Here is a 26,708-nt window from a genome sequence, read left to right on the forward strand (position 1 = left end):
TCTCTCTTACTATGTCTCTGCCTCTCTGTGTCTCTCACGAATAAATAAATAAAATCTTAAAAAAAAAAAGAGAGAGAGAGAAGAAAGTACAGATAAGAGGTAAGAAGTTGTGTGACTGCCAGGAAGTGGTTATTTCCTTCCAAATAAGAAGTTCTTCGCTAACAGAAAGTAGGATCCCCCACAGAAACTGTGCCTGTCTTTCTTCCTGTCTTGTGGGGTGTGGCCCTTAGGGGACAGCACAGCCACCAGTCACCCCCAGGCTAATGGATCCTCTCCTTCCACCCCCCAGGCCCTGAGAAGCTGCCATCCCTGGAGCACCGGGACTCCCCTCGGAACCGAGGACCTGCCTCAGCCAGGCCAAAAATGCTGGTTATCAGTGGAGGTGACGGCTATGAGGACTTCCGACTCAGCAGTGGGGGTGGTGGCAGCAGCGAGACTGTGGGCCGGGACGACAGCACAAACCACCTCCTCCTATGGAGGGTGTGACCCTGTCCACCATGGCGCAGGACTTGCCCGCCCACCTGCCCTCAGCCCGCTTGCCTCTTCCTAGCCCACACTTCCTAGCAGACTCTGACCAGGAGCGTCCCACCAGGGGCACGCCTATGCCTGCGTGGGCTCCCTCCCATCCCCACAGAAGTATTCCTGATGGAACACCTGCTGGCCGGTGGGCCAAGGCCTTTCCCAACCTTCTGGCTGCTTCGGTGCTCCCATTCATGATGGGGGTGCAGTAGGGGGCGTGTGGGCTGCCCAGGACCTCTGTCCCTGGAGCTTCTACCAAAGACACGGCCGGGCCTTGACCCCACAGGGCTGGGGAGGGCCATGTGCAATATTTGGAGGGTTTTCTGGGGGCAGTGGGAGGGCTGAGGATGAACCCTTTCCCATGTACAGTATTTATGTTCCTTTTTAGATGTGTACCTTCCCAAGCACTTATTTATGCAATGACCTGGGCAGGGGGTGATCTGAGGAAGTAACAGAAGGGAAAAAAACCCTAATCCTGCTCTGGGGGCCACCTGGGACCCTAGGCAAGCCTTCCCGGAAGGACCAGTCCCCCCTCATTATATTTGCGCACATGTGTGCGCATACACATGGGTTCGTACGTGCGTACCCACGCACACACAAACGCACACACACACACACGCACACACACACACTGCATGTTCAGGGCACTAAAAGATTGCCTCCTAACGTATACTTTCCACGGCCTTGTCCTGATTGGGCTGCCCTCCAGTATCCGGAGACCAGGAACAAGCACCCTCAGTCATCCAGAACAAGACAAGGACTGGAGTGGGCAGCGACTCCCATCTGGGGGCCTCCCCAGGCCTTGGCATTTCCTAACTTGCTGGCAGTGCCTTTAGTCGTTTCCAAATTTGCTAACACTGATAGGGACCTGGCCAGGGGTCTCTCCTGGCCTGAGCAGGGAAGAGGAAAGGGCCCATGTCCTCCTCAGAGTTGGCCCCCAGCCCCTATGTCTCATGCACTGGTGTGTATGGTCATCTTGGAAGGGTGGGCCCGGGAGCCCCCTTACTCTGACCATGGAGACCCTCTCTCCACACCCTTCCTGCCAGGGCAGTCCCTCCAGGAAGAATGCCCAACGCCGAGGGGCTGGACATGGCCTGGTCACCTGGGACCCATTTGAGGGCAGCCTCTTCCCTGCTCCTGAGGCTGCAGGAGCCAGTCTGACCCCCAGCCCCCTCGCTTCTTCAGCTACAGCTCCAAAGGTCTGGTTTCAGATGGGGTTTGTTTGGCTCTGTTTTTGTTTGGGGTGCGTGGGTCATTGCGGTCTTAGATTATGTTTCTCTTGCTACCAGTCATGTATTAACTTTCCTTGGATGATGAATTTTAAAGAGTCAATAAATAGAAACACCAAATGACCGCTCCCCATCAGTGGCGCAGTGGCCTCCAGCCAGCAGCCTCAGGGCTCCCCAGCTGATGGGCCTCCTGGCACCCACTCACTTGCCCAGACGGGAGGGCTCAGGGACCCAGGAGGGTGCTGGGATGGTAAGGCTGCCACTTGCTGTGTTATCCTGGGCAGGTTGCTGCCCCTGTCTGGGCTGTAGTTCTCTCCAGTTCACTGCTTTGTAACCAGGGCTACATGTTAGAATCCCTTACAGACATGTGTGAATAGAAAGCATGAGACATAATCATACATCCGTGTAAGTAGACATTCCCAGGCTCCCCACAGCTTCTCAGTCACTGGACCTCGGATGGGGCTTGGGAATCCGAAGGTGACACAAGTCAAAATGAGGCAGCAGTGAAAAACGAGGCGACCAGGAGACGGTACGGTTCTTCCAGGAAATGATGTTCTGCAGCAAAGCCTCATATGAGGCTGGGGAATCTGACAAAAGCCAAGGTGACGTCAGGTTTTGGAGCAAGGGGAGAATCCAAGTCTGTCTGATTTCTGGTCCAAAGTGATGTGTCATTAAATCAGACATGAGAATGGAAAGGCCAACCCCGGGGCACCGGCTGGTCCACGCAGGCAGGTCTCTTCCCACCAGGTATACCCACAGAGCTCAAGAAAGCAACCACCCGTAGAGGACAGAGCATGCCTCTGCTCTGCTGAACACTCTGGAACATTCTTCAGCCTAAGTGATTAACACTTTACACAAATCGGTTGCTGAAGGAGGAGTGCAGGTTCATGCTTGACAAGCTGGTGTACACGCATCTCGGGTCTGCTGGGCCCTCAGGGCCATAGGACGTGCATGGAGCATCTCCCTGCAGCACCACTTCACTTGGAAGATCTGAGGAGGAGGGGATTATATTAAACGTGTATATTCCAGAGTAGAAGGCAATGTTCATGTGGAATTTGCGGTGAAACAAAGCAGAAAGAACACAGGCTTTGAAGCTGAACAGAAATCTTGACTTTGCCACTAACTAGCTACGTGGCCTTGGATGAATTGCATCCCCTATAAGCCTTCATTTTCCCATCTGTAAAATGGGGCCAGTCCTTTCTTCCACAAAGATTTGCTCTGAAATAAAAGGGAAGCTAACTAGTGGAACCACTTATTAAATAGTTGTCAGCACCATGGCCCAGATACTGGAGCTCCATCTCAGGACACTTGACCTCTCCACCTTGAGACTCTGCTTCCTCCCTTGCTGCCAAATGGCTGTTGTTCTCACTGCTTCACAGCTTCTGTGGCCTCGGGGCCTCTTTGCCCTCAACATAGGAACCTGGCCAGACTTCAGTTTCAGCACTTGACGCTCAAGGCCGGGTCCCCAGCAAGGCCGAGTCCCAGCTCAAGTGCCTAGCAGCTCAAGGCCGAGTCCCAGCTCAAGTGCCTAGCAGGACTGGGCCTGGCCCAGCCAAGTGTTACTTAGGAGGTCACATCCCAGAGCAATGGCCGGCCTGTGGGTGGGTGCTCAGCCCTGAGCCAGGCAGCTGTGGGCAGGGAGGTCCTGGGATGAACAGCTATCAGGCCAGAGGCCCAGGGGAGAGTCCTGGAAGAATTTGCTCCTCTAAAGCAGTAGTTGTCAACCTTGGCTGCACATTATAATCACCTGAGGGGCCCAGTCCACATCCCAGACCAATTAAATCAGAATTTGGAGGGTAGGGCCCAGGTGTCACTATTTTTCAAAGGAACTACGTGGAAGTATGTTTGTATGGAGAAATGCACAAATTATTTGTGTGGGGCTTGATGAATTTTCATGAGGTGGACACCTCCAGATCAAAAACCGAAATATTCCATTGCTCTGAAAGCTGCTCATGAGCCCCCTCCGTGTCTACCCTTCAAGGGTAACCACGACCCTGCCTTATGGCACCATGTTTTCATTTTGCCAGCAGAGGTGGAGAACCAGGGTCTGGCCATGGCTGGCCATTGGGGTTAGAGGAAGTGGGGCTTGGGTTGGGGATGAAAGCAGGATAGCTTGAGCCAAGGCAGTCAGAGGAGTGAGGAGTCCATGGTGTAGGCCCAGCTGGAGCAGAGGAAAAGGCAGGCAGGGAAGCCAGAATGTGGGCTCTGGGAGAGGCAACTTCATTTCGTTCTTTGCTCCATCCCCAGGTTGCCTGTAATGCCTGACACTAACAGCAGATGTGGAATTAAATCTAGAGACTTCAGCTGGGGTCCTCCTCTGGGTCTTTTTTTTTTTTTTTTTAAGATTTCATTTACAGGGATCCCTGGGTGGATCAGGGATTTAGCACCTAGCCTGGGGTGTGATCCTGGGGACCCGGGATCGAGTCCCACATCGGGCTCCCTGCATGGAGCCTGCTTCTCCCCCTGCTTGTGTCTCTGCCTCTCTCTCTGTGTGTCCCTCATGAATAAATAAAATCTTTTTAAAAATTTATTTATATGACACAGAGAGAGAGAGCACAAATAGGCAGAGTGGCAGGGAGAGGGAGAAACTGGCTCTCTGCTCTGATGTGGGACTTGATCCCAGGACCCTGGGATCTTGACCTGCGCTGAAGGCAGACGCTCAACGGACTGAGCCACCCAGGCACTGCCCTCGCCATCCTCCCCGGGTCTTAAATGTTACAGAATAATAACCCCAGCTCCCAGTTGTTTGCTGCAAGTCAGGAGTGTGGACCCTCTCACTTAATCCTTATTCTTTTTCAGATAAGGAAACTGAGGCGCAGGGAGGTAAATTGCCTTCCTCAAGGTCACCAGTCTAAGTGTTATGGCCTGGATTCACATGTGATGTCTGCTCAGGTCTCTGCAGCTCAGGGAAGAGAGGAGGGGCGGCCACAGGAGAGACAGTGTCTGAACAGCCAGAGCCACATCCAGCCGCTCATGAGGTGTCTGGCTCATGTTCTGTAGACCAGCCCTGGGCAGGGTGTCCTGATCTCAGAGGCCGGGAGAGAGCCATCTCTTCTCCAAGGGGTTCTCCAGGTGGTCTCCTGGGCTAGGGACGGAGGGCAGGATTTAACTAGACATCAGCTTCATGGAGAAGATGAGGCACAGAGGAGAGACACTTAACCTCAGGTCACACAGCAAGGTGGCATTGAGGCCAGGGTGGGAGGGCGGCGTGCGATCGGGGTGAGGTGGGTGTGGAGGACAGCCCCGGCGGGCCGGAAGGTTTCCTGTGGTCAGAATAGTCAGAGAATGACCGTTAGAGCCTACGAAGCACAGGACTAGATTAGCTAGCCTCCAGGGGCCCCACTGTACATCTCGAACTGGGGTCAGCAGTAGTCTGCAGGTTCAGAAGTCTTGGTGAAGGGAGGCCAAGTCTGGCTTAGGCCCTGGCTTAGACGTTCTAGGCAGAGCCGGGGGAGGAGATGGGGGGACCTAGACATTTGAACTCAAGCCTCAGCCCTAGCTTCTCCTCACTGTGTGACCCTAGGCAAGTGTCTCCCCTCTCTGGAACCAAATGACCTCTGTGAGCCCTTCACATCTTTGGCATGCTTGCCAAACACCAATTCTCCCTTCTGTCCTCGCAGACTTTAAGCCACAGGCCAGGTTGCAGGAAGCAGCAAGGGGAAGTGCTATTTTGGGCCCATTATGGCCAATGAGGAGCCCCGCCTGCAAAGGCAAGTGAACAGGCATTGCAAGCTGGATCAGGGATAGATTGCGGGGCCGAACTGAGGAGGTGGACACTGAGCAGGTAGCAGGGACAAACAGGGGGCAGAGCCCCGATGCCAGGCTGTGGGGAGGACACAGAGCAAGCAGGACGAGAGGGAGCAGATAGGGGTTCTGAGGCCAGCGTCCTGGAAGAAGCCCCCGACATGGGGTCTCAGTGGATCCCCACACCACCCTGGGCTGGTGAGCTTGCACTCAGAGCAGTAAAGCCACTTGCGCAAGCCACACAGGCCACACAGCCCCGCAATCGCAGAACTAGGACTTGACCCCTATCTATGTGGCCCCAAAACCCAACCCCAGTGGGATTCCAGACCCAGCTCAGGGTCTGGACCTAAATTTGGACTGAAGCTAGCTCTCAGGCCCAGCAGCCTCAGCTGAGTTCCTGCCTTGCCCCAAGGCTGAGCCCTGCCCTGGCCTCCTAGCCCAAGTTCCTTCTTAGACCAAAGTCCACCCTCCCCTTGGAGCTAAGGCGCACACACAGGGGGGCAGCCCACCTTTAGAGGGGTACGACTTGGCCAGTTAGGGGTGGGCCAAGTGCAGTGCAATTTCAAAAAAAGTGAAAAACTTTTCTGAAGATTTTTAAAGTATTCTCTATATCCAATGTGGGGTTCAAACTTACAACCCACAGATTAAAGAGTCCCACGCTCCACTGACTGAGCGAGCCCGAGCCCGGCGCCCCTAGTGCATTCCTCCTGCTTTGTGCCTCTTTGTTAAAATCCAGTGCGGCCAGCAGAGGGCGCCACGACTTCTGGTCCACAACCCCAGAGACTGACATCTGTTCAGATCCCTTGCATACAACTGGACCCCATGCCTCTGATCCTGTGGGACAGGGTCCCCACGGCAGGCAGGGCCTCAGTGGGACCTGGAGCCCATGTCCCTGACTCTGGAGCACCATCACAGCTTATCCCTGCTTATTGGGGCATTGCTGTGCCACCTAGGATGAGGTGCAGGCTTTCTCTGGGCTCACTTCCGCCCTCAGCCGCACTATGAGAAGTTCAAATGAGACGGTCTCTGAGGTCCCTAAGGGCAGGGATTGTAATGCTAAGATTTCGAGGGTTTATCTGAGATGCCAGGATTTTTAAAAGCCTGTGATTGTGAGAGTCCTTTGTTCTGGAGCCCCGGGCTCTCCAAGCTTCATAAAAAGCCAATCTAAATCTCCGTGGCCTCCACAACTCCTTCCCTGTCTCCTCACTAGATGCTCCTAGATTCTTAGGCAAGGTCCCATCTGTAGCTCATTGTGGTTCAGGAGTCAGAGCTGGCCGTAAATAACAATTAGGCTCCCTCATAACCTGAGGGTGTGAGGGTGAGATGTGTGTGGTCTGTGGCTCCAGGAGGCCCGACTCTATGGAGCTGCAGCCTGAGAGCCCAAAGTCCCCAGAGCCACATGCAGGACACATCAGCCCCACCATCATTGATCTTTTCTCCTGGCTCAGGTGGCTGCTGCCCACCCTTACCTCTCAGGCAGGTGAGGCAGATCACCTCAGCCCGCAGAGAACTAGAACGACCTTCAGGTAACAAGTTTGGCACCCTAATTTTCAGGTGAGGAAACTGAATCTGGGGATGGATTTGACCAAAGCCTCACAGAAAGCTGGCAGTAGGTATAGACCTTTTCTGTAGGATGTCTGATGAACAGCCAGTGCTCCTTGACCAAAAAGCATTTCTCCATCTGATCTATTAAGTGGCACATGACATGCCACCATTTGAACTCTGGAACTTGGAGCTGGGGTATAGAAGGTCCTCTTACAAAGAAAACATTGCAGGAACAGAGGGTCTCTTGGGCTGCTCTCACCCCATCACCAGGTCCCCATCTGACCCTCTCTGGGCTTTCCCCCTTTCATCCCCCATGGACTTGGATTTGAGATATTCGACCCTGGGGCCATCCTTGCCCTAGCTCTGGGGGGGTCTCCATTGGGATATGAAGGGGATGGGGCTCTGATCCGGACACCAGTCACCTGGAGCTCTTTCTGCTCTTTCCCTACAACCTGGGCATGGCCCAGGGAAACAGAAACTCTTCCCCTGCCCCCCTCTCTCTGCAGGTGTCCGGTTCTCTTCCTGGAATCTCCTGGACCCTGGGGATCTGACCTACCCCGCCCCCTCATCCCGCAGCTCAGGTTCTATGACTCAGTTTGTTTAGAATTCTCCACCTCTCCCCACAACCTATCCCCAACAGACTTATTTACCTTCCTTTACCTCAGTCGGGCTGTAATTATCCCTTTGCCCAGTCAGGCCTCTGCCCCCAGCATGAGGCCCTCCCTCCCTGCTGGCCTGGGAGCGCCACCTGGGATCTCCTCAATACGAAGCAGGGGAGACTCTGGTTGCCGAGCGAGCGGCCACCTCCGGTCCCGCCACCATATTGCACAACCCCAGGGGGCCCAGTTCACAGAGGGTGGGGGATACAGGTGAATAGCGTCCTGGGGTCCAGGTCACTGCCTTGCTGCGCACCCTGATGGCTGGCGATGGGAAGTGGCAGAGTGGACAGCTGGCGGTAGGGAGGGGAGAGCGGTGTCATCTGTCCTGCGGGAAGGAGGGGCCTGCTCTCCTGTCAGAGGATGGGGTGAGGGGGGAGTGGAGATAGGAAAGGCCTCCGGAGAAAGATCTGGGCTGGGCCCGGAGGAACGTGCAGACGACCGTGGGACGTCCATTACAGATCCACGTTCACCTGGGCTTTCCTCCCGACGAGGCAGGGGCTTCCAGGGCCAGGCCTCGGCCTCGCGGGCACAGTGGGGTGGTTCTCTCGCGCTGCCGGTTCAGGGAGGAAAACAGGACCCAGGAAGGGGCCGCGGCGGTGACGGTGACGGTGACGGTGACGGGACGCGGAGCAGCTCCCGAGCGTGCGGTCCGTCTTGCGCCGCGCAGCCCCTTCGTTCTCCGTTCGCTGCCCCAGGAGGCTGGTGCGAGAGGCCTCCTCCCCGCGCAGCCCCCGCAGTGCCCGCGGGGCGCCAGAGGCGGCGACACGGCGCGGCGCGGCGGGGCCGGGGGCCGGGGGTCGCGAGCGGGGCCCGACGTCGGGGGCGGGGCCGGCGGCCGTGGCGCGCGGGGGCGGGGCTGCGCGCCTCCCGGCCCGGCCGGCGATTCATTCAAAAGGCGCGCAGCCTGCGCGGCCGCCTGCGCCCTCGCCGAGCCGGGCCGGGCCGCGCCGCGCCGCCACCCGGGGCCCTGCCGGAGCTGCCGCGGGGCGGCCAGGTGAGCGGGGCGCGCGGGGCCTCGGCCCGGGGGTGCTGCCGGCCGGGGCGGGGGGTGCGGAGCCGAGGGGCGCCCCTGCCCCCGCGTCTCTGAGGAAGTTGGCGGCGCGGCGGGTGCCGCGGCCCCAGCCCTTGGCCCCCGGCCCTCCCCCTCCCCCTCCCCCGCTCCCGAGCCCCCAGCCCCTGCGCCCTGGCCCGGCGTCGTCCGCGCCCCGCGCCCCGCTCCCCGCAGCCTCGGAGCCTCGGAGCCTCGGAGCCCCCGGCCCCGGGACCTGCGCGTGTTCGGGCCGCGCCGCCGCCAGGCCCGGCCGTGCGCGATGGCGAAGCAGCGGCGGGACTTGCAGTCGGCGGAGCCGGCGGGCCCCGCAGCCGCCCCCGGCCCGGGAAACTTGGGCCGAGACCGGGACCGGGACCGGGTGCGGGACGGGGCGGCTGCGGCGCGGGGGCCGGGGGGGGCTCTGAACGGTGTCAGCCCGTGACTGGGTGACACGGCGCGTGAGGCGGCCCAACCCGGGAGTCCGTGTGGCCGGGACACTGAGCGGGGACGCTGGGGCCAAGCGGGAGACACAGAGGGGCTCTGTGTGCCTCTGACAGGCCGGTGAGTGCGTGTGATTGTGTGAGAGAGACCCAGGCCCCTGCGGGTGGCCGTGACCCACCCCAGCTTACTGTGACACCCGGTCCCCGAGCCTGTGTGTGGCCCGGGACATGCATGACCAGGGCAGGGCCAGAGCGGCTCCGTAATGCGAGTGTGAAATGGAGGGAGAGGGACCCCAAGTGACTGACAAACCAGCCCCCAAATCACTGGAGCCGTAGTGTGCTCGTCGGGTCGAGCAAGTATTGTGTGTGTGTGTGTGTGTGTGTGTGTGTCCGTCCCTTTTGAGCCTCAGGAGAATGAGTAAGAGGCCCAAGGAGGAGGGACCTCAAACACCTGCTTGTCGTGGGAGGGGGGAGGCCAGGGGTCTTTCCAGAACTGCCCCTTCTCAGGATCTCAGTTTAGTCAGTGGGGAGGAGGACCCTGAGTGACTTGCTCTGGCGGATGGAGAGGAGGCCGAGGCTGGGTGGCACCTGGTGTGGTGATTGACACTTCTGGCAGCCGCAGAGGGGCCCTGAAGTAGCCTCAGGCTCCGCCTCCCAAACACACACACTCACACACTGAGGTCCCAGACACCCGGCAGAGCTTTGTCCCTGGTAACCTGTAACCATCTTCCTCTCAGACCCTGTCCCCACTGGGCCTCAGTCTCCCCTTCTGCACACTGAGGTGTTGGGCTGTGAATGGCCTGTGAATCATCACTTTGGGATCCTCTATTGTTTTTGGGTCAACTGCCTTTGTTCTCCCCTCCCTCCAGGCAGAAGACTGCAGTGGGAGGTGGGGGCAGGCTGGCTGCTTGGGGACACAGTGGCCCAGGGGCTGCTGGTGACCGGGATGGAAGTACAGCTCCTCTGACCAAGCCCAGAATTCTGATCCATAGACCTCGACTGGTCCCAGTCTCCTTCAGTTCCCTTTCCGTGGGACTTGTTCCCAAGTGGTCGCTGATTTGGAGACCTGGAGCAGGGCCCCTTCCTCTCTGAGGCTCCCACCCCCACAACAGGGTCTTTTGGGTTTATACAGGGTGGAATGAAAATTGGACCCTCTAGACCAGGAGGGGTGAGGGGATACCTGCTAAAGGATCTAGAGTTCTGTCCTCAGAAAATGTTGGTTGCATTCTGGTTGCATTCTGTGTTGGGGTGAGGATAGAGGGACAGTGCCAGGTGCTATGCTGAACACTTTATGGTGTATTCCTTCTAAATCCTCACAGTGGTTCTGAGATGTGACTGTTTTTCAGAGGAGGAAACCGAGGCTCAGAGAAGCAAAGTGATTTGCCCAAGGTCATGCAGAGACAGGACAGTGCCGGGATTGGAATTCGGTCTTTTGCCCCCAAAACCATGTGAGATGCTTGGAGAGGGCCACCCACCTTTCTAATATCTTCAGGGCTTACCTAGGCTGCTGCTCTCAAACCTGGACTGATAAGCATGGCCTTGCCAGGGTGTCCCTTTGTGAGTTCTGAAAGTGGTGTGTATTTGCCCACATGTCTGAAACATTGCGGGTGAGTAGGTTATGTGGTCTTCCTGTTCCTCCTCCTCTTCCCTTTCCACAGGTCTCACCCCTAGCCAGAGGTCACCAGAGAGGCCTGTCTCCTGTCTTCTAGAGCCTGCAACTGGCTTTGGAAGCATCCACATAGCTACAAAGAGTGTCGGGAGTCAGCAGCACGGCCCCAGCTCCAGGGGGTGGCAAGGATAATTGAGAGTCCCAGTGACCTTCACCATACTGGAGAGGCTTTATTCCTCTATTCAGAGTTGCTCTAGGGGCATTTTCCCAAATCTACCCACACTCTGTGGTGGGCCCAGATTGGGGGTGACCTTGAGATTATGCCCCTTCTCAGTTCCCCATTCTTCCCAGAGGCCCCTGCTAGTCCTTACCATTGCTCGCAGCTTGGCTGAGAGCTAGAGCTGCGGTCAGGGTGTCCCTTGGTCCTCTCTGGAATGACTGGAGTTGTGCTTCTTGGGGCTGATCAGAATAGTTATCTTGGTCTCCTGGGGCTGACCCTGAGTTATTTCCATCCCTAGCAAACAGGGAAATAGCTCAGGGCCCAGGGAGGGGTTGGGAGAGGAGAAGGACCAGCGTCTTCTGGTCCTAGCTCTGATGGAGGCCCTCCCAGCCCTATCCCGTGCCTTGCCCGAGCTAGACCTTTCTGGGGACTGGGGCCTCCCAGGATGACAATGGTGGGGCCAGGCTGGGTTTCCATATGTGGCCCCAGTTGAGACTCATCTGATAGTTGCGGGACGGAGGCACGTGTCTGGCCAAGGAGCGGAGACTTTGAGGGGCAGTCAGCACTCTGCCCCTGCTCATGGGGTCAGCCTCCTTTTAAAGAGAGAGAGAGACTGAGGTTTGAGAAGTGCTGGGACTTCCCAAGGGCTCCAGAACCCTCATATTCAGGCTCTCACCCTCCAGATGTGGTACCTACCTACCTTCTCTGCTGCTACAGGTTTCCTGTCAGCCAGGATGTGGCCTAAGGCAGGAAGCAGGCCCGAGACACACCTTCACAAAATCAGGGCTCCCTCTTATGTTCCACTCTGGCCTTGATGTCCTGCCTCAGACCCCAGTACTGGCCTCTCTGCCTCCGTTTCCCATTCTTCCATGCATCCTTTTTTGCCTACACAATATAGTCCAGACTCCTCATCCTAGTGTTGACACTTCCCAGACCTTTCGAACTTTACATTTTCACACCCTTCTTTCCCTACCAGATGTCTCAGTTCCACTCTGCCTTTGCTTTTGGTTTCTCTTTCTAGAGCCCTCCTGGCCACTCAGAGTTTAGCGCTCCCTCATCCAGGAAGCCCTCCCAGCCCAATGTTAGTCCCTCTTCTTTTTTGTGTCCCACCTGCCCGGCAGTCCCTCCTCACCAGTTTGGCAACAGACACAGATGTGGGGCTCTCCTGGGTGCTGCATACCCAGACATTCTGGGCCAGCAAATTCCCTGCTGTGTGCCAGGCCCTGGGCTCAGGTCTCAACAGTACTGACAGAGGATCTCCTTCCTTCCAGAGCTGCTCAGTGGGGAAGCTGAGACTCAGGGTAGAGGGAACCAGCCCTAGCTTGAGTCACACAGTCTTGCTGCTGGAGTCTGGCGCTCAAGAGCTTGCATAGCCCTGTCTCCAGGTGGAGGCAAGTATTGTCTGACAGTTCTGGCATCAGTTTCCACAAAAGGAGCATGCTGGCCTGCACTGGGAGGAGGAAGTGGTGGGACTGTTCACCTAGCCTGGCTGGGTAAAGGCCAGCCTCCCTCTGTTATGGAGCGGAGAGGGGTTTTGCTGAAGATCAGCCAGCAAGGCCCATCTGGCCCCACCTCCATTCAGGATCGGGGGTTGCTTGGACCAGGTTTCTGCCAGAGCTCAGTACCCATTGTTTGCCGAGGGCCTGGGTGCCTGGGCCTGGCCCCAGTGGCAGTGGCTGGGGTGGCAACGAGGACAGGAGGAAGCCAGTACTGCATCCCTACTGTGTGACCAACCCTGGGATTAGGGCCCCCAAGGCTCTCACATCTTTAGCCTCATGTCCTGAGGGCCAGCAGTCTTCTCCAGGTACAAGTAGGGAAAGGAGGGCCCAGAGAGGGGAACGGACTTGCAAGACCCTAATGTCACTGGGATCCTAACCCGGGTCTGCTGCCTGGAAGGCCAGAGCTCTTTCGTGGGCCACCCTGGGAAAGATGAGAGCTCTATAAATAAACTTCCCATGTGGCTGTGAGTGTGTGCCCTGGCTACTTGGCAGGGAGAGCGGGATGGAGGGGCCTCTACAGCCAGTTAGAAGCAGGGTCTGACTGTGTGGGTGGAGAGAGAAGGAAGGAAGGCTCCTGGAGGGAGGGACCTAAGCTTGGATCTTGGACCACGATGGCGATGGTGATGGTGTGGTCACTGGTGAGAAGGAACAGTGAGGGGAGGGAGGGGCCTGGCCCAGCTGTGTGCCCAGCTTCCTGCGTGCACGTGCCTTCCACCCTCCAGGGAGATCACAGGTGGCTGAGGGGGCAAGAGAGGGGAGGGTCCACTCAGGGAAGCTGGGAAGGCTTCCTGCAGGGGGAGGTGGCATCTGGGCTGAAGCGTGATTGTAAGAAGAGCCACTGTTTTCTGAACTCTGGATCCTCCAGCCAAGAGGTCAGCTGAATAAGCACAACTATCCCAAATTACAGAGGAGGAAACTGAGGCTTGGAGCTGTGGGGCTGGGTCCTGACTGCTCAGCATCCCTCCACCTTCCAGACCGTGGCTTCAGCTGGCATGGGAGAAGGTGGACACAGGCCTGTAGAGCAGCTGGGAAATGGGCAGCCAGGGGCCATCCTAGGAGGCCGAGGCTCCTCTACTCAGGCTGCTGGGACTGATGTTGGGTTCCCCAAAGCACCCTTGCTTACTCCAAGCCGCTGGATGACCTTGGCTGGATGCTGCTTAATTCTGAGCTTGGCTCTTCCTCTGGCCCTTGTGGGCTGTGGTGAGAACTAATAGGAGAGGTTGTCAGGCCAGGCCCTGGTCCGCACTGTTTATAGTGGCTCCACTTATCCCCGCAGCATCTCTGAAGGCAGGGGCCAGAGCCCTTGTCTGCAGAGGAGAACCCGGAAGCTCAGGGAGGGTGAGTAACTTGCCCAAGGTTACAGAGCTAAGTGACGAGCCAGAGCTTAAACCCAGGAGTGACTGCTCGGCCTGTGCTGAGCCCAGCCCTCGGTCGCCGTTGGTTAGGGCCTGGCCTGGGATTGCTGGGGACAGGGGTCTCTTCCCCCGGCACCCCAAGTCTAGAGGACAGGGCAGCCTGGGCCTGTGAGCTCCCTCAGTCTCTTGGAAGCCTCGCCCAGTGGGGGTGATGGGGTAGGGCTTGTGCTACGTGGACTCTGGGCTGACCTGACATTGACATGTTGGTGAGCGGTACCAGCTGTGCCGCTGGGACCTGAGGCAAAGGTGGCTTCTCGGAGGAAGACGTAGCAGTAGCATGAGTGGGTGGGCAGTGGGGTGTCCTCCAGCCCTCCCCGGCTCCCTGCAGGAAGCCAGGGTGCCGAGCAGTTGGCTGTGGGGCCAGAGCAGGGCCTGCAGAAGCAGCAGGAATGCCAGGCCTGGTGTGGCGAGGACATGGGTTGCCTGTCGTCTGCCCCCCGCTCCTGGGTGGGTAAACCTTGTCTCCTTTGAGACTGAGTTGTTATAGGGTACTGCTTAGCCTCTCTGAGCCTCAGTTTCCTCATTTGTGAAACCTGGGACCCTATCTTTGAGGCTTGGAATGGGAATGAGGCATGCAGTAAGTGCTTGGTGAGGGGATTTGGGGAGCCCCAGCTCTGTCCCAGAGACGACTGTGTGGTTTGGTGCCCCCCTCCACCCCCACCTGCCCCAGACTCAGATCAGGGAAGGGGCAGGGTTTGCATCCGTACCACACCAGACTGGGAGGAGCTGGATGGGCCCAGTCTGGCCACCTCAGCCTTTTCTTAGCCTCAAGGGCCAATTAGCTCCCTCAGCCCCACCTGCCCACCTCACCTCCCTGAGCCTCTAAAAGCGCAGGCCCTGTGGCAGCCTGGGGGTGGAGGGGGAGAACCCAGTGGGGCCAGGGAACTGCCACTGTCTGGTGGCCCTGCTGCAGGATTTGGGGTACACGTGCATGGAGTCCTTACCCAAGGGGTGTGGCCTGGGAGACCATGGCTGCCCAAGGCCTCGGTGGGAATGGGGGTGCCCTTCTCACTGAATGGCCCTGAGATAGCCTCCCTACATCTCTGCCTGTCAGCATCCTGAGGAGCTGGCCTCCACCCTGTCCACCCTGGGACCACCTCTTCCAAGCCTTCCCTGGGCTTCCTGCCTCTCACAGGTGCCAGGGCCTTTTCCTGCGGAGGCTGGCACAGACTAAGGCAGTATGCAAATGACTATGGATGCAGGGAAACCCCGGAGGCCCCAGAAGCCCCTGGGAATGGGGGCAGCACCTCCTTCCCTGGGGCCCACCTGGGTGCTTTGTAAATAGCATCTTAGTGAGCCGCTTCTGGGTGCCACTAGCTCCCTAGCCTCTGCTGGCAAGTTGACCACACTTGGAGAACATCTGCGAGATGCTGGGCCCTAGGCTAGGCGCAGGGTAAGTGGGGTGGGCGTGAGGTGGGCAGCAGAATCAGACCTGGGCTCTGGCCCTGCATCACCACTCACTGGCTGTGTGACCCATACCAGTGATCGCCTGTGGCCTCAGTTTACCTGGGTGTAAAACAGGGATGCACATCTCTTCTGTGAGGAGTGGAGCAACCAGACAGACTGACCCCAAGGGAATGAGGGTCAGTTGCCTTCCCTGTGAGGGCGGAGGATGGAAGAGAGGCATGCCTGGCTGCCCTCCCCGCCGCCCACTGTGGACACTGTCCTACTTCAGCCCCAGTTGCCAGGGAACCACTGGGTTGCTTGCTAACCTGGATTTCTCTATTGATGGGCGGCCTTTGTCTTTCTGTCTCGGCCACTGCCAAGGAAGGCCTGTGTCCAGATGTGTTCCTAGGCAACTCCAGCCTCTGGAGGCTGCAGGGGGGTTCTACAGGCCCTAGAGCCCCTGGCTGGGAAACAGAAATACCTGCCTCCCAACCCCTGATCCACATGAAGACTCGCCTCCCACCTCTGTCTCCCCAGTCCTGCCTCCTTGGCAGGCAGCCCGGGGAGCCCTCTGAGAGGCAAGTTGTTCCATACCCCCCCCAACCCTTCAAGTCTCCCAGAGGCCCTGAGGGCAGTGTAGGCTTCTCAGCTTGCATCCAAGTCTTGGTGTGACCTGGACTCCTACCACCTATCCTTCCAGACCTCTCTCCCCTCTTACACCCTCCTACCTCCCAGACCTTCACCTCGGCTAATCCAGCACCTCCTGTGTACCAGGCTCTGGGCCAAGCACTATGTGTAAATATAGAAGAATCTTTTATACCTCACACCTGCCTGTCAAGTGTGTGCCATTCCCTGCTCCATGATTTACACATGGGGAGACTGAGGCACAGTGAATGCTGATTGAGGGATTATTTTATACTGGGCTCCATGCTGAGTATTTAAGGTGAATTTTCTTGGCCTCACAGCAGTCTTCTGTCTTGGTGGGAGAGGGAGTGTCCACAGCCACGGAGCTAGAGGAGAGCAGAGCCAGGCAGGATGGTTCTCCCCCAGGTTAGCTCAGATCCAGTTTGAATGCCCCCCCACCCCCCAGCCTCTGGGTCCTCCCAGCCTTGGCGGAAGCTATGCACTCTGCTGATCCCTGCTCTCCCCACCACATCTCCCCCTACCTTGCCCCCCACCCCCCGTGGGTCCCCCAGCTATCCCCAGTTCGATATATACCTACTCCTTACCCAGGGCCAGGCTGTGTGCTGAGCACTGGCATGCGGGGTGGGGGAGAAGGGGGGGGTCGGGTCCGGGTAAACAGGATGGTTACGTGCAGGATGATGAACACAGGAGGGGGCTTCCAGGAGGAAATGGCTCTGAGCTGAGCTCTGAAGGAAGAGTAGGTGTTGGCCAGGTGATGGGAAGGGTTTCTGGGTGGAGGAAGCAGCAGGTTCCAGTGCCTTGGTGAGGGAGGCAGAGTGGTAGGGAGAGGGCCAGGGGCCAGGTCCCAGTGTGAGGGTCCCCAGGCTGCAGTCGGGGCTGAACTGGGGGCCAGGGGCGAGGCGTGGTGAGTGACCTCTGGGAGGTGGGCGATCTCTGGGAGGCCAGGCCCAGTGAGGTTGGAGGTGAGCATGGAGAGGAGGGCCCCAGCCTGGGGCCCCGCAGTTCTGGGAAAGGGGAAGTTGCCAGGGCTGGGGAGTGTCACAGCTTCCTCTTTCTCTGAGGCCTGGGGGCTGTGCCTCCCTGGGGCTCCACTGCCCAGTGGTCGGTCATGGCTTTGCTAGTTGGTTTTCTTCCAGGGAATTTCTGGTTCTGATTGTTTGGGCATTTTTGGAGGTGGGGGTGGACTGCCTGTGAGGAAGCCCGCCCCCCACCCCAGCCTGTTCTGTGGTGGCCCCTGCTCCAGACACTGCGGGGGTGGGGGTTGCGGTGAGTGAGACAGACACCCTGCCTTTGCTGCTGTCGAGCTGGGGGTGGGGTGGGGAGCAGGGAGCAGAGCCAAACAAGTAAGCAAACAGATACTAATTACAAACCTGGGCCTGAGGTGCTGAGGGGAAGAAGGGAGTGAAGGGGTGGAAATCACCGGACCCAGGACCAGTGTTAGGCTTATTACCTCATTTCACCTTCCCCGCAGCCTTGTCTTGGAAGAGCAGTATCCCCATCTTGCAGATGAGGACACTGAGACCCCGCAAGGTGAAGCAGGGGCTCAAGTCCCACAAGGAGTTGGTGGCAGTGGGAACGGGATAGGCCCAGGCCGGGAGACTATGGGAGGAGTGGCCTCTAGGCCAACTTCCTCCTCTGCCCCAGGGGGCTTTTGGAGGCCTGGAGAGGAGGCCCCCTGCTGTGAGCCTTGGCCCCTTCCTGAGGCCCCCTGGAGGCTCTGTAAGGTCACGCACTACCTGGCCTTAGGACTGAGCAGAGGGGTGGGGTTAGAGACTTCCCGGACACCCCCCAGACAGGAGGCTTTGATCTGAATTTGGTTTTCAGTCAAGATTCCAGGCTTCTAGGCTTGGATGCTGGAGGCCTTGTGGGGAAGGGGGTGCAGAGAGGGAGGTCAGAGCAGCAGGTGTATGCATGGAGGGGGTTCTGGGTGGCCGGCATGGGCTGCCTGACTGGACAGTCCATTGGGGGGCTCGGTCTAGCTGAGTGTGGGGGCTGGGGGAGCGGCTGTCAGCAGAGATTCCGGCGGCCAGACTGGAGTAAGTACCAGTTTGGGATAATTAGAAGGCACGTAATTAGAAGGCGTCAGGGTGCGAGGCGGCGAGTGTCTGAATGTGCCTGAGTGGGCCCTTGCTGGCTTTGAGTCTGGGCCTTCAGACCCCCATTTTCCTCCTGGAAGTCTCGAGATCGCAGCTCCCCATTTACCTGGAGGTAAGCAGCTGCACAGCCCTTCCCTGTGGGTTTAGGTCACGCTGTAGGTGCCAGTTGGGCCCGAGGTGGCCCTGGGGCCCTCTCTTCTGTGGCTGTTGTGCCTCTGTTCACTCCTGCCCCAGCCCCCGTAGGGCCCGCCTGAAGTCTGGGGGCTTATGGTCAAGTCTGTGGGTTAGATCCTATGAAGAAGCGTCTTCATGGGGAGAAGAGCTTGAATGGGAGCTGCCTGGGTAAGGGAAAGGACCTTTTGGGCCAGGAACTAGAAAGAAAGACTTGTGACCAAGTTAGAGGAGGGGGCGGGTCGGGGGATGGGCCTGGGTATGCAGCCTGTTGGGAGCTGACTGCCTTTCTGCTGTGGCCCGACCTTCTCCTGTCCCACATTTTCCCTTAGCTGGCCTTGGGCCGAGAGCCGCTGCCAGTGACCTGGAGAGTCCCGGGGTGTTGTGCCCGCAGCCCGCCCCCCGCCCTGTGGTGTAATTCAAACCCTTGGCTGCTGCCACCATGGTCTGTGTATGGGGATCAGTTTCCTCCGGCTCCTTTTCCAGGTGGGAAGGCCAGGCCACCTGTAGGCCTGAGGGGCTCTCGTGTGGCTGCGCTTCTCCCACCAGGCTTGGCGTCGGGCGGCATGGGGCTGGGCTCCAGTTGGGGAGCCCCTTGATCTGCAGGAGCCTTGAGCCAGTGGCTTGGCTGCTCTTTGGGAGTCAGAAGCCGTATGGCCTGTGGCTGAGGCCTGACAGATCCAGCTCCCTTCACCCTCCTGGGCCTGAAGGCAGGCCCCCCGGAAACATGCGACAGGACTCCTTTGTTTTGCCACAGCCCCTTTTGTTGTCTAAACCGAATCTTCCTTCCTGCTCTTCTCACCTGCCCACTGGGTGGAGGCTTTTCTCCAGAGGACACCATACTCTGAACCTGGGTGCTTTACCTTAGGCCAGTGGCCTTCCCACTCTGCACCCTCACCCTGCCTTATTGGTTGTTGGCACTTGCCCCCACCTGGCAGGGGAACAGTCCCTGTTCATCTGCTGGTCACTGGTCAGCGGGGATGTGAGCTCCCCGAGGACAGGGACAGTGTCTGTCTTAGGCTGTTTCCTGTGCTAAGGGCAGTGCCTGGCACACAGCAGTAGGTGACCAAGAGAGGACAGAAGGCCGAATGCTGGCTGCTGTGACAGCCCCAGAGATGCACTCAGACCCATCCTAGTGTTGGGCACATCCTTCCACATCCTTTGGTGGAGAAGACCTCTGGGTGGGGGGTGGGACACGTAGGGAGACTAGGACTGTGATGGTGGGGGTGTCTCCCTACCCAGGGAGACCTGCAGGAGTTTTGGGCTCAGCTTTGGGGAAAGGGAAATGTAGAGAGGTTTCTGGAAAGAAGTGACTTCATGTTGGTGTTTGATGGCTGAAGGAAAGGACCTTCCTTGGAGCAGACATGGCAAGAGTGAAGGCAGGAAAGCAGGGAAAACCAAGACCCACCAGGAAGTCCAGGTGGTGGGAGCCTGGGAGCTAGAGATGAGGTGCAGTCTGGGCATGAGGGGATTGCACACCCTCGCAGCTCCCCCCCCACCCCCCACCCCCAGGACTGCTGATGTGGGCTTCCTTCCTCCCAGAGCACCTGCCTATTTATGGAAGGGGAAGGAAGCCATTGCTCCTCAGGGAAGCCCCCCAAGCCTGGCAGAGCACTCTATCCCCCTCCTCTGCTGCTCTGGGAGGCCAGCCCCACACAGTGCATCCCCACCTCTACTCAGGTTTGAGGGGGAAGAGGGGCCGGACTACCCCAGCTTTGCCCGCCCAACACCACCTTGCAAATTCCCTGGTCTTGTCCTGGAAGCTGCCCCGGGAGGGGAGGAGAGCAGCTGCCTGCCTGTCCTCACGTCCTGCTGAGCCTCACGTCCTCCTCTCCTAGGCTGGTGACTCCCTGGGCCCAAGGATGAAGCTGAGCTGGCCACACTGGCCCCTGTCCTGCCTTTTTGTGGTGAGTTGGGGATGGGATCTAGGAGTACAGAGCCCTGTGCCCCAGCCCTCTGTGCTCAGGGACCCCATGCCAGGAGCCTTGCCAGGGCTGGTGACACGGCTCTTCCTCTGCAGGAAGCACCTGCTGGCCTATGCAGCTCTGGGTGCAGGTCTCCCAGTGCTTGGCAGGCTGGAGCCAGGTCTGGGGTCTGCAGAGGGCCCCAGAGCCTCCTGTGTGGTACTCCCTCTGCCCTCCAGGGCAGCTGGCTCCGCTCCCTGCCTGCTCTCCCAAGCTGGGCCCAAGTTGGAAGACAGGTTGTGGGGCAGATCTCCCCATGGCATGAGGGATTCAGGGCAGGTAGTTCAGGCCTGGGATGGGGAGCAGAGGGAGCTCTCAGTGGAGTGTGCTGGGCGCTACATCCTGAGATCCCTTTCCTTGGGATGCATCCTGGCCTGTGTGGGTGTGCGAGTGTGAACGGTTGGCTTTGTGTGGAGAGGTCACTGAGGATGTGGTCCCAAATACTCCTCTGAGGGCCCAGAATAGGAAGCACTGGCTCCAGACTTGGCCCCAGGGATGATGGGGCGGGGGGTAGGGGGGTGGCAGGCAGACAGAAGGCGGACAGAACTTGAGAGAGGAATTCGGAAGCCCTTCCTCCTTATCATCCTGGTTAGCTGGAATGGGTGTGACTCGGGGACCTGAGGGCTTGAGATCCTGATTTGGCTCTGTCTGGGGTTTTCCAGCACTTTCCAGAAGCAGATACGGTTATGCAGGCATCGGACAGGCAGGTTTTACTCACAGCATAAGGGATTGAGATCAGAGTGTCCCTGAAACCTGGGGGCTGGTCCCGAGTGGTCAGTGGTCCCCACTCCTAGGGGCATTAGGAAGTGGGTGGTGGACAGATGGCCCCAGAGATGCCACATCCTAGCACTTTCTGCACTCTCGGTGTGTCCTGCCTGCTGTTCTTCCAGCTGCTGCCTTGGCCTCTGGCCACTCCGATATCAACGACCCCCTGGCAGTGCCCACCTGGGGAGGAGCCCAGCCTGGTGAGTTTGCCTTGCCCACCTGCCCTGTCCTAGGAAGACTGTTGAGGCCAGGGGCGGGTTCCCCAGGCCTGGCTTCCCGGGGACCTGAGGCCTGGTTCCTGGCTTTGTTCTTACCCTTTCCCTCCCACAGGACCTGGGGCAGGGCACACTATGCCGATCCTGTCCCCCCGGCACTTTCTCTGCTTCGTGGGGCCCTGGTCCATGCCAGCCCCATTCCCGCTGCAGCCCTCGAGGGAGGTTGGAGGCCCAGCCAGGCACAGCGACTCAAGACACGCTATGTGGAGACTGCCAGCCCGGGTGAGCCATGGGGTGCTGTGAGGGCTTACGGCTAGGTGACCAAGACTTGGAGTCCTAGGGTCCCAGCTTCACCCCCTCCCTGAGCAGGCCTGTCTTCCCATCTGTAAAATGGGGTGGGTCAGGCTCAGTGAGTATGCCTGGCAGGAGCCTCTCTTAAGGATAGTTTTTGGGCCTCAGTGATGTTTTCTCTCTCTGTAGGTGGTTTGCTGCTTCAGAGGTCACCCATGTCCCCTGTCAGCTGTGCCCCTGGACACCTCTGGGTATTCGCAGCTGTTATGGTGAGTGGCAGATGGGGCTAGGACTGGTCCATCTGGGACAATGGGGCCCTCAATCCTGAGCCCGGGGAAGGGTGTGCAGCCAGAGGGTGTCCGGCAGGATGTGTTCGGTTCTGCTGGCAGCGTGTCTGCGCACCGTATTTCCGAGTGGCAGACACCATCCAGCAGGCGGCAGCCACAGCTCGGGGCACGGGGTAGGGGGGAGTTCGGGGTGCTGAGGAGCTAACATCCTGTTTCCTGTCCTTATCCCCTCTCACACACACCTCTCACCTGTTGTCACTTTCTGAGGCAACTAACTCATGGACCTAGCCACGGGGAGGCGGCATCCAGTATTCGTGTGCCCAGATCTCATGCTGTCTGTTCACCCCAGGATGAGGGGTGGACCAGGGGGCTGGAGGTCTAGCTGCCCTGAGGCGTGGGGCGGCCTTGCTCAGGCTGATAAGATGGCCAAAACCACGTGGTGCGGGTGAGGTGGCCTTTGCTTCCCCAGCACGATGGAGAGTGGCCGTAGGTGGCTCTGGACATGTTCGTGCGCCCCCCCCCCCCCAACTTTAACTCGGGCCCTGGGCCTCTCTGCCTCTGTCTTTCCTCCGTGCCTCCATCCTGTGGTGCTCAGAGCGGGGACGGCGGGCCCGACGTGGTGTGGAGGTAGCAGCTGGGACCACCGGCACTGGGGACACTCGGCAGCCTGGGAATGGTACCCGGGCGGGAGGCCCCGAAGAGACCGCTGCCCAGTATGCGGTTATTGCCATCGTGCCTGTCTTCTGCCTCATGGGGCTGCTGGGCATCCTGGTGTGTAACCTGCTCAAGCGGAAGGGCTACCACTGCACGGCCCACAAGGAGGTTGGGCCCGGCCCTGGAGGTGGAGGCAGCGGTGAGGCCCGGCCTGAGGTCTGAGTGGGGGAGGCCAGGGGGCACGGACTGGCCCAGGCCGGCTCAGCTGGGGGGCTGTGCGAGGGAACCTGTTGGCCTAGAGGGTCTAACTGGAAGGGACCTGCAGAGGGCTAACCAGGAGGGCTTCCTGGAGGTGCTGCTTGTGGGCTGTAGTGATCAAGTGGAAGGAAAGGTGAAGAGGCCTGAGGTGACGACAGGGGCAGAGCAGAGGGCAAGTGGCTTCAGTAGGATTCTCTCCTGGGTGAGGCCCTGCCCAGCTGTCGGGGTCTGGACTCCTTAGGGGCTGTGGTTTCGTGTATGTGGTTCAAGGGTTGGACCGCCTTCTGGGAACTTAAGCTGACCTCTGACCTGAGCCACTGGCAGGGCATTTGTCCTTAGCGGGCACCACAAGGAGCTCAGGTTTCAGCTCCAAGCTGTGGTTTGAGTTAGGAGTCCTGGAACCAAAGGGAGAGATATGTTCCTCTTGCCCCTACCCCAGGGCCCTTGGCCCCTTACCTCTTCCCCCGCCCAGCTGTCCCCTGAAGGCCAGTAGGGCAGGGGTCCCCGAAACAGATACACTGCCCACGGAGCCTTGTGGCCAAGTCAGGATTGAAATGGTGCTTCCGGTGCCTTTGCCCTAGGCTGCCCAGGGTCCTGCCCGGCTCCTGACACTGCGGTCTATGGCGGGCAAGAAGATGGCAGCTCAGGCCCTCTTGCCTGGGACTGCATGTGTTTTCCTAGCCTAGGGCTTCCTTTAACTGCTGGCTGCTGCCTGGGTGCAAGTCCTAAGAGCTGTCTGCTGCTGGCCTAGGATTGGTCCCATGGCTCATTCTCGTGCTCTTGGGGTTTGGGCCCTAAGGGTCCTGCTACGCGTACAGGCTGGTGTGAAGGGAAGTGGATCAGCCTGGAATGGCAGTTTGCCAGAGATTTGTGCAGGGGTCTGGGCAGAAAGCCCACAGCTCCCTGAAGCTGGGGAGGGGAGACATCAGGCCCCAGAAAGGCTACCCAGCCCCAGGAAGCGGTGATAATGAGCTTCCATTGCTGAGGCCTGGAGGGCCGCTGGTACATAAAACCCCCAGGCCTGTAGCACAGCTTATAGGAAGGTGGGGCGCCCTCTGCTGCCACATCTTGGTATAGCTGTCAAGCCCAGACCACCCCCACCCCCCCAAAACCCCAGGATCACAGTTCTTGCCTTTTTCCACAGGGATCAACCCTGCCTACCGGGCTGAGGATGCCAACGAGGACACTATTGGGGTCCTGGTACGCCTGATCACGGAGAAGAAAGGTGAGAGGAAGCTCTGATCCTGTCTCCAGGCCCAGGAGAGGACCCGTCTCCTCCCAGAAGCTGAGGCAGCAGTGGGGGTCAGAGTCTCACTGTGCCCCGCCCCTCCCATTGGGATGCCCCGGGCCAGCCTCTGGTGCTCCCTGGCCAGCAGCTGAGGGCGCTGCCCCTTTTTTTCTTGTTCCTGCCTGATGAGAGGTGGAGGAAAAGGCGCTCTGTCGGCTGGGGTGGGGGTGGAGCGCGTGGGGAGTGCCCCTCCTGGCCGAGAGCGGCTTCTGACTGCAGCTGCCCACAGAGAATGCGGCGGCCCTGGAGGAGCTGCTGAAGGAGTATCACAGCAAACAGCTGGTGCAGACCAGCCACAGGCCTGTGCCCAGGTGAGTGGGCAGGTGCCCCAAACCCGTATGTAATCAGCCTGCTTCCCTGGGGAGTTCCCACTTGGCTGTGTTCCCTTCATGGTACCTTGGTTCCCCTTCCTACCTCCTGGGACCCCCTGGCACTGGCCTGCCCTGGTGACCGCTCCCCCCTGTGCCCTCTGCAGGCTGCCGCCGGGTCCTCCCAGCATGCCACACATCTGCCCGCATCGCCACCACCTCCACACCGTGCAGGGCCTGGCCTCACTCTCTGGCCCCTGCTGCTCCCGTTGTAGCCAGAAGAAGTGGCCCGAGGTGCTGCTGTCCCCTGAGGCCGCAGCTGCCACTACCCCCACTCCCAGAGTCCTGCCCAACCTGGCCAGGGCTCCCAAGGCTGGGGCCAAGGCAGGACGCCAGGGCGAGATCACCATCTTGTCTGTGGGCAGGTGAGGTGGGCACAAACACAGGAGGGTCAGGGAGAGACCTTATACCCAGGGTGGGTATTTGAGCCCCCTATTTGAGCCCTGAACATTGTGTTCAGTGAGGGCCCCTCTCTGGCCTCAGTAGGCCTCTGGGCAGAAGAGGGGTGGGGAGACCAGGGAGAAGTCTGGTCTTCCCAGCTCTGCTATGTCTCACATGAGCCCTTAGGCCCCGGGGCAGGGTCCTAGCCTCCAGCCATCCCACTGTGGGCCCCTCAAGCCAAAGGACTGTTTACCTACAACCTAGGATGGGAGGGTTGGGGGCTTATCTGTGGGTAGGAGGGTATAGGAAGGGCTCAGGCTCTGATCCATGAACTTGGTGTGGGACCCTAGGAGCCACTGCCCTTTCTATACCCAGGGTTTCCTCTTTAATGAACCCAGAGTGGGCGGGTTACGGCATCACCACTCCTCACAGGTTCCGAGTGGCCCGAATTCCGGAGCAACGGTCGAGTTCAGCAGCCTCTGAGTTGAAGACTATCACGGAGGCTGGACCCTCAGGGGGTGATCTCCCAGATTCCCCACAACCCGGCCTCCCCACTGAGCAGCGGGCACTGCTGGGAAGTGGTGGAAGCCATACTAAGTGGCTGAAGCCCCCAGCAGAGAACAAGGCTGAGGTGAGGGCCAGAAGGGGAGAGTGTCTGTTGGCACCTGGGCCAACCCTGACTTGCGTGGGGCAGGGGCCACTTTCCTGGAGCCCAGAAGCCCCCTGACTCAGATCTAACCCGTTACTCCCGTCTCCCAGGAGAACCGCTATGTGGTCCGGCTAAGTGAGAGCAACCTGGTTATCTGATGGTCGGCCTCATCTGAGGATGCTGCAGCCCTGCCCTGGGAGGTTCCGAAGGCTTCCTGGAGGAGGTAGAACTGCAGCCCAGCCTGTGAGGATCAAGAAGCAATGGTCCAGCAGACAGAACAGCAAAGGCCAAGGCCTGGTGGTGGGAGTGCCCACCCCTGTGAAGAGGCAGGCCAGCCGGCGGGTGCTGTGTGCAGGAGCAGGTTCAGAGCCCCTCCCTTGCTCCCGCCCCTATGCCCCTGCAGGATCCTCTGTACCACCAGGTCGCTAGGCCTTGGTCATGGGAAGGGGTCCTCTGCCTGGCACCCCTGGCCCCATACCTTGGTAGTTAACTGCCCCTGCCTCTGTACAGGGCCCTAGCATGGACCTCTCCCTCCTCTTCTGGTGGGCCCTGTAAAGGGAAGGGGCAACAAAAAGCCACGGGCTGGACACTGGGTTCCCTGGTTCTAATCGTGGGCAAGCCCCTGGCCATCACCTGGTTATAGTTGTTCTGACCAGGAAGTGGGGAGAGAAAGATCTCTCTGGTCCCAAGGCTTCTCCAGTCCTTGCAGGCTCTGGCCTGGGTCTTGTGCAGAGAGAGCTGGAGTCTTTGCCACCCCTCCCATTAGTAGCTTTATCTGGCCCCATTTTTGCGGCTTCCAGGGCCTGTGCCTTCAGGCCCCCATGGGGCTGCCTGTCTCTGGCTCTGCCTACAGAAGGGGCTTAATGCATGTATCTGCTGCCCCCTCCCCCACTATTTTTATTGAAATTGGAACAACAGTCTTGACCTGGGCAGGGCTTTGATACGGGGTGCCAGCCTGCATAGCCACCCCAAGATCTCAGGAGCTTTCAGGGAGAGGCATGTGTGGGGCTGGAGAGGCACCTCTGGCCTCCGTGGTTTCTGTGTCCTTGTGGGGTTGGTGTGTCTGTCCCCAGCCTGGGCAGTGCAGGCAACTGCCCAGCTCAGTTCCTATGTCCACTCTAGCTCAGCAACCTGGTTATTTATGTGGGGCCGTGCAGGCATGGGGCCCACTGCCATCCCCATTTCTCTTATTTATTGAAAATTTGCTGTTGTCCTGTCCTGTCTACATTCCCATCCATTTATTGGATAATAAAAGGTGGGAAAGTGGTGTCATGAGGAGCTTCTTTCCCTGTCACCCGTCCATTCACCAAATATCTGTGTGTCAGGTACCATGTGTGGGACAGGCCATCCCTCCCCCTGCGGTGCCAGCTCTGTGGTGGGT

The 26,708-nt window shown here is 58.9% G+C and overlaps 2 protein-coding genes and 1 long non-coding RNA gene across 9 annotated transcripts in view; 2 read left to right on the plus strand and 1 right to left on the minus strand.

Annotated features, from left to right (window-relative positions):
- Positions 1 to 1,868, plus strand: part of ARHGEF17 (Rho guanine nucleotide exchange factor 17) — a 58,697-nt gene extending 56,829 nt beyond the window's left edge. The window contains exon 21 of the mRNA XM_077866918.1: positions 290 to 1,868. Within this exon, the coding sequence (XP_077723044.1) occupies positions 290 to 486 (197 nt within the window). The 3' untranslated portion in view covers positions 487 to 1,868. The remainder of the gene's footprint in view (positions 1 to 289) is intronic.
- On the minus strand, positions 1,410 to 8,462 carry LOC144294863 (uncharacterized). The gene is made up of 2 exons (XR_013362205.1): positions 8,167 to 8,462; positions 1,410 to 2,738 (listed from the first exon to the last, which is right to left on the minus strand). It is a non-coding gene; the product is annotated as an uncharacterized LOC144294863 (long non-coding RNA).
- RELT (RELT TNF receptor) lies at positions 7,939 to 26,638 on the plus strand. Of its 7 annotated transcripts, none has more exons than XM_077866921.1 (11): positions 7,939 to 7,992; positions 20,046 to 20,114; positions 21,062 to 21,136; positions 21,267 to 21,433; positions 21,632 to 21,711; positions 22,325 to 22,582; positions 23,786 to 23,866; positions 24,159 to 24,240; positions 24,405 to 24,662; positions 25,111 to 25,309; positions 25,438 to 26,638. In XM_077866921.1, the coding sequence occupies exons 1-11, from the start codon at positions 7,954 to 7,956 to the stop codon at positions 25,483 to 25,485; spliced, it is 1,356 nt and encodes a 451-aa protein (XP_077723047.1). In that variant the 5' UTR covers positions 7,939 to 7,953; the 3' UTR covers positions 25,486 to 26,638. The 7 variants fall into 7 exon arrangements, with proteins under 7 accessions (XP_077723047.1, XP_077723051.1, XP_077723049.1 ...); XM_077866925.1 differs by lacking the exon at positions 7,939 to 7,992 and adding an exon at positions 8,124 to 8,343; XM_077866923.1 differs by lacking the exon at positions 7,939 to 7,992 and adding an exon at positions 8,598 to 8,690.
- The last annotated feature ends 70 nt before the right edge of the window (positions 26,639 to 26,708 follow it).

This window comes from Canis aureus, chromosome 23 (genome assembly GCF_053574225.1).
Source record: "Canis aureus isolate CA01 chromosome 23, VMU_Caureus_v.1.0, whole genome shotgun sequence".
Taxonomy (NCBI): domain Eukaryota; kingdom Metazoa; phylum Chordata; class Mammalia; order Carnivora; family Canidae; genus Canis; species Canis aureus.